The sequence below is a fragment of the Alosa pseudoharengus genome, unplaced genomic scaffold (genome assembly GCF_046254945.1).
Source record: "Alosa pseudoharengus isolate Yale_2024_CS ecotype anadromous, Long Island Sound unplaced genomic scaffold, YU_APseudo_1.1 YU_APseudo_1.1_scf_22, whole genome shotgun sequence".
NCBI classification, from domain to species: Eukaryota; Metazoa; Chordata; class Actinopteri; order Clupeiformes; family Clupeidae; genus Alosa; species Alosa pseudoharengus.
This window is the reverse complement of record NW_027468680.1, coordinates 1,334,202-1,346,701: the sequence shown is the minus strand read 5'-3', so window position 1 is coordinate 1,346,701 and position 12,500 is coordinate 1,334,202. Positions and strand designations below refer to the sequence as shown.

The 12,500-nt window shown below is 43.3% G+C and overlaps 1 protein-coding gene across 2 annotated transcripts in view; it reads left to right on the top strand.

Moving 5' to 3' along the window:
* The window catches only part of LOC143139607 (solute carrier organic anion transporter family member 5A1-like), a 29,698-nt gene that overhangs the window by 16,306 nt on the left and 892 nt on the right, over positions 1-12,500 (top strand). Inside the window, exons 6-9 of one of the 2 annotated variants that reach the window (XM_076300186.1) lie at positions 1,797-1,956; positions 11,371-11,612; positions 12,131-12,195; positions 12,381-12,500. The exon at positions 12,381-12,500 is cut by the window's right edge and continues 236 nt beyond it. In XM_076300186.1, coding sequence (XP_076156301.1) covers positions 1,797-1,956; positions 11,371-11,612; positions 12,131-12,195; positions 12,381-12,500 — 587 coding nt within the window. The remainder of the gene's footprint in view (positions 1-1,796; positions 1,957-11,370; positions 11,613-12,130; positions 12,196-12,380) is intronic. The other variant, XM_076300185.1, reaches the window with a different exon arrangement.

Below are 12,500 nucleotides of genomic sequence, written 5' to 3'. Positions count from 1 at the left end.
CTCACAACAACCACGTCGTTAACTTAAATAGGCCTACTGTAGGTTAACATCACTCTGAGTTCGCATTCAAGCAAGCAAAACGATGATTTGAATACATCTGTTTCTCTGGAAGGGCAAGGGGTAACAACAGGACAACACAGAGACAGGCCAGAATGCAGGACTAATGTTATTAGAGTATTACAGTAATATAGGATATTCTACGGGAAAATATTAAAACGGCAAGACAGCGGGGAAAAGTTAAAATGATAGGCCTAAACCCGGAAAAAGTTGGCTTGTTAGGTATTTTTCGGTCCCTGTGATTATTTGTGAAATTGTGCAAACGGTCTTTTCAAGTCATTTGAGAAGGAAGGTGTAGCAAGCTCCCAAATCGTCTGAGAAATTGAGTTTTGGATAATGTTCAGCTTCGGCAGCTTTACAATGACTGAGGAAGCCTAGAGACGAGTCCATAGCAACAAGTTCATGTGTTGAATTTGTTATTACCCAGTGTGCTTTGTTGAATGGTCTCAATGTTTTATTGTTTTATTTCATGTGAATACTTACTAGAGGAGTAAATTATTTCAAGTAGGCTAATGCAGTTGCAGGAAGTGTGCATTTAGTTTCCATGCTTATTGTGTTTCCACAACAATGTTAGTGAGTAAATCTACAGAAATGGCCACCATCTTGGTGAAGTGTGATGTGTAAGATCAGAAAGCAGAGGGAGAGTTTAGAACTATTGCTTAAGTCGATGTGTTTTCATAGCGATCCATTGCGCTAGGTATCGACGATTGGCCGGGGAGGGTCATGTCTTTTTTGAACAGACTGCTGGAGGGTCGTTGAACATTTTCTTGCAGGCAGGGGAGGGTCATGCAACTTTTGATTGAAGCATTCAAAATCCCTCCGCTGACCCCGTTTATAAATAACGAACGGTCCCTTAAAGTTAAAGTAAACTCTGCTAAGGTCTTATCACAACATAGTACATTGAGGAGACTAAACTAAGTTAAGTTAGAGTATGCAAGCAGTATCTCAAAGCTAACGTTAGAATACTGTTTGGATGTCAAGCTTAGCATGCTTACTTGCAGCTGCTTGTATTACTCGTGCAGGGCTCATTATTGACTCTGAATGTTTGCAAAATCCCGATGTAAATGGAAAAGTGTTTTCCAAGACTCAAAAGTGCTTGTCCAAAGGAGAAGAACGAACCGTTATTTGAACTAACTACGTTATGAATTGCATCCACACATCAGCAGCCTTTTAACTGTGTTAATGTTAGCAAGGATTCCCACATGAACGTCTTAAAATGACAGGCACTCAATTAGACCTATACACTGCTGAACTTTATTAAATGCTACCTCTGAGTAAGAATGCATTGCTTTGCACTTGTATAGTCTTTTATTTTGGAATCTTAAGAGCAATAAACATATATTGCAATGTTAAAGAACTCATCTTTTTTCATTCAGATATGTAAATAAACATGTATAAGTTGCTATTAGTGAATTAATGGGGAGATAATCGAATCGAATCGAAATCGAATCGGACTGAAAAAATGAATCGTTAGATTAATCGATGCATCGAAAAAATAATCGCTAGATTAATCGTTTAAAAAATAATCGTTTATCCCAGCCCTAACGTGTACACACACACACACACACACACGTGTCCACACACACACACACACACACACGTGTCCACACACACACCCGTGTACACACACACACGTGTACACACACACACCCGTGTACACACACACACACACACACGTGTACACACACACACCCGTGTCCACACACACACACACATAACCCCCTCTGTGTGTCCTGCAGTCCGTCTCTGTCTCTGTCTCAGCGGAACTTGACGGCGGGCTGCAACGTGGCGTGTGGCTGTGTGACGTACGACTACGCGCCCGTCTGCGGCTCCGACGGCATCACCTACTTCAACCCCTGTCTGGCAGGCTGCAGCAGCGTGGCCAACGACAGCTCAGGGGTGAGTGTGTGTGTGTGTGTGTGTGTGTGTGAGAGAGAGAGAGTGAGAGTGTGTGTGTGTGTGTGCAATTTGCGGGTTGCCTCGCGTAGGGTTTATATTTAATGCACATATTGGTGGGTCGGGTGGGTTGGTATAAGAAACTCTTATTTGGCTACTTTTACAACCTTTTGTGTTGGCATGTAAATATCCAGTCCAAAACTAACATTGGCAGAATGATTGATGCTAGATTTGAACCAATGATCCTTAGATCAAAGCTCGCTCCTCTAACCACTGTGCTACGGCACATCTTGTATATACTGAAACTGCAATAATTTTTAACACTTAACGCCTAGGTTGCTAGGTAACGATAAACAACCCCAAAGATCATAATTCTTGATTTCTTATTCTTGATTCTTCTTGCTTACAAACTGACGTTTTTATGCGTTCACTAAACAAAGATTATGGAAATTAAACACCACTTTTCCATCAAAAAGCTTGTTGTAAAAGGCATAACTTGTTAGATTTAAGACCTGTGTGTGTGTGTGTGTGTGTGTGTGTGTGTGTGTGTGTGTGTGTGTGTAACAGTAACTTGTTAGATTTAAGACCTGTGTGTGTGTGTGTGTGTGTGTGTGTGTGTGTGTGTGTAACAGTAACTTGTTAGATTTAAGACCTGTGTGTGTGTGTGTGTGTGTGTGTGTGTGTGTGTGTGTAACAGTAACTTGTTAGATTTAAGACCTGTGTGTGTGTGTGTGTGTGTGTATGTGTGTGTGCATGTGTGCACAGTAGAGATGCGCGGTTGGCGGTTACAGCCGCGGACTCTGCGGTTAAGCCGCAGATCGGGCGGATGACGTGAAGAAATATAATATTTTAATTAAATTCGGGCGGGTGGCGGTTGAACCAATCAAATGAAAAAAATATAGCCTATACATTGTTAAATTGTGTTACCTACATCCGGAAAAAAACGAGCACACTTTGAAATAGTCAAATTTTCATCAGGCAGTTTGGCCTAGTTGCTTCTATGCATGCTGCTTTGTTTATCTATCAGAGACGGTGTTGCGGAATTGGTGTATTCCGATGTTTCACCGAGCAACCCCTCACGGACGCACGCACACACACACACACACACACACACACACACTAAAGGTAACAAAGTTTAAATTAAGTAGCCTATTGTAGCCTACCAGCATGTTTTTCTCTCCAGTGTGCAATAAGAAAGTAGAATAGGCTACAGTGCAAGTTGACCGATGATTCATCTCCCATGTCGCGTCTCGTTGCAGAGCCTTGGTAGGCCACTAAGCAAATCTGCAACCTATGAGCCCAGCTGCCAGTATTGGAGGAGGCCTAAACATCTCGTAGATGAGACTGACTGGGTTATTTTGTTTCGATATTATATATAAAACACATAGTCATTTTAGCCTACCATTCAGGGAATAGGCATTTAAAAGGGAGACAGATTATGGTGTGATATGACTCAGAACTGACATCGGGCAATGGCAGTGCGAGATGTTCAGAACGTAAGAGCTAAAACTTCTACAAGCTCAGTAACATCCACAGCGGAAAAAAGAAGGTAAGAAAAATAGTCGGAAAACTTAGATGTGTAAGGCAAGCAAGCAAGTTGTTACTAAAAATGTAAACATGCACGTTGCACTGCTGTACGGTGGGTTACAGTGCGTAAAGTAGCCTATAATGTGAATGACTTGTTATTTTATTAAGGATTTCTTTCTTTTTGCAAAAAATAAAGTACAATAGGCATTAATTAGTAGGCTAAATAGCAGCATTGTTGAAATTATGTGCTAAATTGCGTTTTTATTACAATGGTACAATTGTAGGCTACAAGCTGCGTTTTATTTGGAGACTTTTGCGAGACAGAGACTGAGTTTGCTGCTGATATTCTGGGGATAGGCTACAACATAGCCAATGTAGGACTTTAGCCTTTTAATATATTTGCTGCATTGGATCAGTCTTTCTAGAACAGGCAAGAGCTTTCTAGCCTCACGTCAGCAGCACCGCATCACCCATATACATTAAAACAACCAGCGGATGGCGGGCGGGTGCGGATTTGAAAATTGGTCAAAAAACGTTGGTGCGGATGGATGATAAGTTTTGCTATGCGGTTACGGTTGAAATAATAGCCCATCCGCGCATCTCTAGTGTGTGTGTAACAGTAACTTGTTAGATTTAAGACCTGTGTGTGTGTGTGTGTGTGTGTGTGTGTGTGTGTGTAACAGTAACTTGTTAGATTTAAGACCTGTGTGTGTGTGTGTGTGTGTGTGTGTGTGTGTGTGTGTGTGTAACAGTAACTTGTTAGATTTAAGACCTGTGTGTGTGTGTGTGTGTGTGTGTGTGTGTGTGTGTGTGTGTGTAACAGTAACTTGTTAGATTTAAGACCTGTGTGTGTGTGTGTGTGTGTGTGTGTGTGTGTGTGTGTGTGTGTGTGTGTGTGTGTGTAACAGTAACTTGTTAGATTTAAGACCTGTGTGTGTGTGTGTGTGTGTGGGTGTGTGTGTGTGTGTGTAACAGTAACTTGTTAGATTTAAGACCTGTGGGTGTGTGTGTGGGGGTGTGTGTGTGTGTGTAACAGTAACTTGTTAGATTTAAGACCTGTGTGTGTGTGTGTGTGTGTGTGTGTGTGTGTGTGTGTGTGTGTGTGTGTAACAGTAACTTGTTAGATTTAAGACCTGTGTGTGTGTGTGTGTGTGTGTGTGTGTGTGTGTGTGTGTGCGCACTATGGAGCCCGCTGACCCTGGCCGAGAGATGTGACGCAGGACGTCCCCTGATTGGCTAGTCAGTAGGAGATGCAATGTGCTGATTGGCTCTGCAGAAACAACAACAAAAAATGTTTTGTAGCTTCATAGATCCAGTTTGCACACTAAAGATAGATGTTGCACTTCTCCTTATTGCTGCCTAATTGTATGCGCAAATACATAAGTTCCTTTATTGCCTGTAGCTATAAAGCTGTTCCACACACATTCAAACTAAATCCCTGTAGACAAATGTTTTTCACAAGTGCACAAAATATTTCTGCAGGTACGCATTTTTTTTGCACACAGACAAATTAATTCCACAGCTACAAAACGGTTCTACACTTGTGCAAATCATATTCTCGAAGACAAAACTGTACACATGTCTTCACGGGCACACAATCTTTATGGCGTTGTTTTGACTCCGTGTGTGTGTGTGTGTGGAGGAGGGGGGGGGGGGTGTTGTTTTGACTCCGTGTGTGTGTGTGTGTGGAGGGGGGGGGGTGTTGTTTTGACTCCGTGTGTGTGTGTGTGTGGAGGGGGGGATTGGGGGGGTGCGCGTGGTGAGGAACTACTCAGACTCTTACATCTAATTTACACTTGTCTTTCTGCTCCCACACCTAATGCTGTCCTGTGTGTGTGTGTGTGTGTGTGTGTGTGTGTGCGCACCTAATGCTGTCCTGTGTGTGTGTGTGTGTGTGTGTGTGTGTGTGTGTGTGCGCACCTAATGCTGTCCTGTGTGTGTGTGTGTGTGTGTGTGTGTGTGTGTGTGTGTGTGTGTGTGCACACCTAATGCTGTCCTGTGTGTGTGTGTGTGTGTGTGTGTGTGTGTGTGTGTGTGTGTGCGCACCTAATGCTGTCCTGTGTGTGTGTGTGTGTGTGTGTGTGTGTGCACACCTAATGCTGTCCTGTGTGTGTGTGTGTGTGTGTGTGTGTGCACACCTAATGCTGTCCTGTGTGTGTGTGTGTGTGTGTGTGTGTGTGTGTGTGTGTGTGTGTGTGTGTGTGTGTGTGTGTGTGTGTGTGTGTGTGTGTGTGTGTGTGTGTGTGTGTGTGTGTGCACCTAATGCTGTCCTGTGTGTGTGTGTGTGTGTGTGTGTGTGTGTGTGTGCACACCTAATGCTGTCCTGTGTGTGTGTGTGTGTGTGTGTGTGTGTGTCAAGGATTAAAGTTCTCCGTCATAGGACGGATTTCCGTCAATTTGATTTTAGAAATGTCATATTTGAGATCGATGCAGATCCGATGAGAAAAAAAATAGGAGTGGGGGGGGACTGTCACCTTTGCTTTTCCTTTTTTAAGGCAACTACAAATATTAGGTAAATGTTTAAAGACCTAATAGTGTTCTTGAGAACTTTCTGTGTCTCAATCCGTGACCGCTCAAGAAGATACGTCCTATACGGTCTACGTCAGCCATGAGTTTCGCTTTGTATGTTGTAGCTACACACTTGTCTCGGGCGTTTGCTTAAAAAAAAGAACACGTATGGAGGACTATAACGGTCTAAAAGTTGGATTATAGTGACACATTAGAGACAGCTGATGAGGTTGGCCAATCCGTTTAACTTTTTTGGATATGATATTGTGAGCTCTATGTGCGAATTCGGAGGCTGTGTTCTTTCCGTGCATCAATGTAGACACTTACTATCGCGAACTCTTGTCAGGGGAGGTCATTCATTTTGGGTGTCACCTATGACTTGAACAGATAGCCTGCTATGCCACCCGATGTAGGCTACTATTATTGTTACAGTTTTTAATCAATGCAACTAACATTATGTGTAAAGCGACGCAATATAAACCGTAGCCTATGCAATTTATTATCCGGTCTGTTATGACATACAACAATGTTTTTCACAATTTGCGACGGAAGGTTTTGACTGAGCGTGTCGAGTAAGGGGGTCAGTCGTGTTTGTGACGCACAGACAGCCTTGTAGCCTATTTTGCTTAGGCCTCACTTTTAACGACAATAGGTTGTGAGTGTATGTTGACAAAAAATAACCATACAATTAAAATAGTCAACTTAAAACTTTGCTATAAAATATTATTAATTTATAGCACAAAACCATAACCAGTGGGCCTACCAGAATCTCGCATATTAGCGTCATGATTTGTGTGCGTCTATTTGGCAAGGCCACTAGCTGTCATGGATGCGTCGTTGCTAAAGGAAGGCAGGTGTCAAAAGTTAAAAAATAAATGCAGATGGGCAGCTGTTGGAAACGGGGGAGAACTAACAAGCCATGGTGTAAAGAAATTAAAGTGCCAGGAGTTTGCTTTTGCGCGGTTCGCTGCAAGAAAATTGTTTATGGATGCAATAGGAAAATGTTTTAGCACGCCACCAATCAGAAGACCACCATAAGGTTAACGTTCGTGCACTTCAGGACATCTTCCCTACCTGGTGCAACTAGCCACCACGACAGAGGTAGGCTACGTTTATCTATGGCTGACCGTTTTTTACGTTTAGAAAGTAGGCTACGCATGTTCTTTCATAGCGCAACACGACCTGTCCTTAAACATATCGCAACCTCTTGTCAACCTTATACAATCTGTTGCTGAAGACAAAAGCGCCGTCTCCAGATTGTCGTTACAAATGCGCAGACCTCCTGCATGAGCACACACAGTATTGCTGCTCATTGGAAAACTGAGTTGTCTGTAAAACTCAAAATTACCATGTTATCATTAAATGCAGATGAGGCAACAAATGGAAATATGAACAGTATCTAGACTGTTCTGATTCATTACTTTGATGAGGAAATGGGAAGTCTTGCAAACTTGATTTTATAGATTTTACTTGGTGTTGAATTGCATATTAACAAGAAAAAAATCTCCCCTTTAAACACTTTTGGCCTGAAGTAATTAAATAAGAGTGTGTTAAAGCCTTTCTACAATATTGCTGCAGTAGAAAAGAACAGCAATGGCTAATCAGCAATGGTCAGGGATGGTACTAAAATATATTTTTGTTCATCAGGAAAACTCAATCTCAATCAAGAACACTCTCAATTCGCCTTATTCACATGGCGGCCATTGGCGGCTAAAACGAGGCTACAGGGTACACAAACCATAGGATTGTTATGTTCTATGCATTCACCTGTAGGTGGCATTAATTATATAGTAAGTGTACCCTGTAGCCTCGTTTTGGTTTAAACAATGGCCGCTGTGTGAATAAGGCGAATACTCCCTTTACTTTGCTGTGTGCATGTTTTTGTACATTAAAAACCAATAGGTCGCAGTAACTTGTTAGATTTAAGACCTGTGTGTGTGTGTGTGTGTGTGTGTGTGTGTGTGTGTGTGTAACAGTAACTTGTTAGATTTAAGACCTGTGTGTGTGTGTGTGTGTGTGTGTGTGCGTGCGCACTATGGAGCCCGCTGACCCTGGCCGAGAGATGTGACGCAGGACGTCCCCTGATTGGCTAGTCAGTAGGAGATGCAATGTGCTGATTGGCTCTGCAGAAACAACAACAAAAAATGTTTTGTAGCTTCATAGATCCAGTTTGCACACTAAAGATAGATGTTGCACTTCTCCTTATTGCTGCCTAATTGTATGCGCAAATACATAAGTTCCTTTATTGCCTGTAGCTATAAAGCTGTTCCACACACATTCAAACTAAATCCCTGTAGACAAATGTTTTTCACAAGTGCACAAAATATTTCTGCAGGTACGCATTTTTTTTGCACACAGACAAATTAATTCCACAGCTACAAAACGGTTCTACACTTGTGCAAATCATATTCTCGAAGACAAAACTGTACACATGTCTTCACGGGCACACAATCTTTATGGCGTTGTTTTGACTCCGTGTGTGTGTGTGTGTGGAGGAGGGGGGGGGGGTGTTGTTTTGACTCCGTGTGTGTGTGTGTGTGGAGGGGGGGGGGTGTTGTTTTGACTCCGTGTGTGTGTGTGTGTGGAGGGGGGGATTGGGGGGGTGCGCGTGGTGAGGAACTACTCAGACTCTTACATCTAATTTACACTTGTCTTTCTGCTCCCACACCTAATGCTGTCCTGTGTGTGTGTGTGTGTGTGTGTGTGTGTGTGCGCACCTAATGCTGTCCTGTGTGTGTGTGTGTGTGTGTGTGTGTGTGTGTGTGTGCGCACCTAATGCTGTCTTGTGTGTGTGTGTGTGTGTGTGTGTGTGTGTGTGTGTGTGTGTGCACACCTAATGCTGTCCTGTGTGTGTGTGTGTGTGTGTGTGTGTGTGTGTGTGTGTGCGCACCTAATGCTGTCCTGTGTGTGTGTGTGTGTGTGTGTGTGTGTGTGCACACCTAATGCTGTCCTGTGTGTGTGTGTGTGTGTGTGTGTGTGCACACCTAATGCTGTCCTGTGTGTGTGTGTGTGTGTGTGTGTGTGTGTGTGTGTGTGTGTGTGTGTGTGTGTGTGTGTGTGTGTGTGTGTGTGTGTGTGTGTGTGTGTGTGTGTGTGTGTGTGTGCACCTAATGCTGTCCTGTGTGTGTGTGTGTGTGTGTGTGTGTGTGTGTGTGTGTGTGTGCACACCTAATGCTGTCCTGTGTGTGTGTGTGTGTGTGTGTGTGTGTCAAGGATTAAAGTTCTCCGTCATAGGACGGATTTCCGTCAATTTGATTTTAGAAATGTCATATTTGAGATCGATGCAGATCCGATGAGAAAAAAAATAGGAGTGGGGGGGGACTGTCACCTTTGCTTTTCCTTTTTTAAGGCAACTACAAATATTAGGTAAATGTTTAAAGACCTAATAGTGTTCTTGAGAACTTTCTGTGTCTCAATCCGTGACCGCTCAAGAAGATACGTCCTATACGGCCTACGTCAGCCATGAGTTTCGCTTTGTATGTTGTAGCTACACACTTGTCTCGGGCGTTTGCTTAAAAAAAAAGAACACGTATGGAGGACTATAACGGTCTAAAAGTTGGATTATAGTGACACATTAGAGACAGCTGATGAGGTTGGCCAATCCGTTTAACTTTTTTGGATATGATATTGTGAGCTCTATGTGCGAATTCGGAGGCTGTGTTCTTTCCGTGCATCAATGTAGACACTTACTATCGCGAACTCTTGTCAGGGGAGGTCATTCATTTTGGGTGTCACCTATGACTTGAACAGATAGCCTGCTATGCCACCCGATGTAGGCTACTATTATTGTTACAGTTTTTAATCAATGCAACTAACATTATGTGTAAAGCGACGCAATATAAACCGTAGCCTATGCAATTTATTATCCGGTCTGTTATGACATACAACAATGTTTTTCACAATTTGCGACGGAAGGTTTTGACTGAGCGTGTCGAGTAAGGGGGTCAGTCGTGTTTGTGACGCACAGACAGCCTTGTAGCCTATTTTGCTTAGGCCTCACTTTTAACGACAATAGGTTGTGAGTGTATGTTGACAAAAAATAACCATACAATTAAAATAGTCAACTTAAAACTTTGCTATAAAATATTATTAATTTATAGCACAAAACCATAACCAGTGGGCCTACCAGAATCTCGCATATTAGCGTCATGATTTGTGTGCGTCTATTTGGCAAGGCCACTAGCTGTCATGGATGCGTCGTTGCTAAAGGAAGGCAGGTGTCAAAAGTTAAAAAATAAATGCAGATGGGCAGCTGTTGGAAACGGGGGAGAACTAACAAGCCATGGTGTAAAGAAATTAAAGTGCCAGGAGTTTGCTTTTGCGCGGTTCGCTGCAAGAAAATTGTTTATGGATGCAATAGGAAAATGTTTTAGCACGCCACCAATCAGAAGACCACCATAAGGTTAACGTTCGTGCACTTCAGGACATCTTCCCTACCTGGTGCAACTAGCCACCACGACAGAGGTAGGCTACGTTTATCTATGGCTGACCGTTTTTTACGTTTAGAAAGTAGGCTACGCATGTTCTTTCATAGCGCAACACGACCTGTCCTTAACCATATCGCAACCTCTTGTCAACCTTATACAATCTGTTGCTGAAGACAAAAGCGCCGTCTCCAGATTGTCGTTACAAATGCGCAGACCTCCTGCATGAGCACACACAGTATTGCTGCTCATTGGAAAACTGAGTTGTCTGTAAAACTCAAAATTACCATGTTATCATTAAATGCAGATGAGGCAACAAATGGAAATATGAACAGTATCTAGACTGTTCTGATTCATTACTTTGATGAGGAAATGGGAAGTCTTGCAAACTTGATTTTATAGATTTTACTTGGTGTTGAATTGCATATTAACAAGAAAAAAATCTCCCCTTTAAACACTTTTGGCCTGAAGTAATTAAATAAGAGTGTGTTAAAGCCTTTCTACAATATTGCTGCAGTAGAAAAGAACAGCAATGGCTAATCAGCAATGGTCAGGGATGGTACTAAAATATATTTTTGTTCATCAGGAAAACTCAATCTCAATCAAGAACACTCTCAATTCGCCTTATTCACATGGCGGCCATTGGCGGCTAAAACGAGGCTACAGGGTACACAAACCATAGGATTGTTATGTTCTATGCATTCACCTGTAGGTGGCATTAATTATATAGTAAGTGTACCCTGTAGCCTCGTTTTGGTTTAAACAATGGCCGCTGTGTGAATAAGGCGAATACTCCCTTTACTTTGCTGTGTGCATGTTTTTGTACATTAAAAACCAATAGGTCGCGACCGCAAAAGGGGTGCTATCTCTATAGGTAGATATGAACAACGTATGACTTATGGCCTGAAAAAAGTTCAGTCAAACGATTTTTTTTCACTTTAATCCCTGGTGTGTGCAGGTGAGGAACTACTCGGACTGTGCGTGTGTTCAGAGTCGCCAGGTGAGCACGGCGCGCGGCGGTGTCCATGGTAACGGGCTGTCGGTGGTGATCGTGGAGACGTACCTGCGGGGGAAGGGCTGGGCTCGGGAGGGGCGGTGCCAACGCACCTGCGGAACTCTGCTGCCCTTCCTCAGCTTCCTCTTCATCGTCACCTTCATCACCGCCTGCGCTCAGCCTGCCGCCATCATCGTCACGCTCAGGTACACGCATACACACACACGCACACACACACGCACACACGCACACACACACACGCACGCAAACACAGACACACGCACACGCACACACACACCATCATCGTCAGGCTCAATAATCACCCCAATGTTCTGACGTTCTCTTGCCTGTAGAACAGTAATCACCCTGATGTTCTGACGTTCTCTTGCCTGTAGAACAGTAATCACCCGATGTTCTGACGTTCTCTTGCCTGTAGGTCTGTAGAACAGTAATCACCTTGATGTTCTGACGTTCTCTTGCCTGTAGAACAGTAATCACCCGATGTTCTGACGTTCTCTTGCCTGTAGGTCTGTAGAACAGTAATCACCCTGATGATCTGACGTTCTCTTGCCTGTAGGTCTGTAGAACAGTAATCACCCTGATGATCTGACGTTCTCTTGCCTGTAGGTCTGTAGAACAGTAATCACCCTGATGATCTGACGTTCTCTTGCCTGTAGGTCTGTAGAACAGTAATCACCCTGATGTTCTGACGTTCTCTCTGTAGGTCTGTGGATGAACAGGAGCGTCCCTTTGCACTGGGGATGCAGTTTGTTCTTCTGCGCACGCTTGGTGAGAGGGTTTATATGTACTGTGTGTGTGTGTGTGTGTGAAACTGCTCATTTAACTGCTCTGTGTGTGTGTGTGTGTGTGTGTGTGTGAAACTGCTCATTTAACTCTGTTTAACTGCTCTGTGTGTGTGTGTGTGTGTGTGTGTGAAACTGCTCATTTAACTCTGTTTAACTGTGTGTGTGCAGCCTACATCCCGACGCCCATCTACTTCGGCGCGGTGATTGACACGGCGTGTATGCTGTGTGTGTGTGTGTGTGAAACTGCTCATTTAACTCTGTTTAACTGCTCTGTGTGTGTGTGTGTGT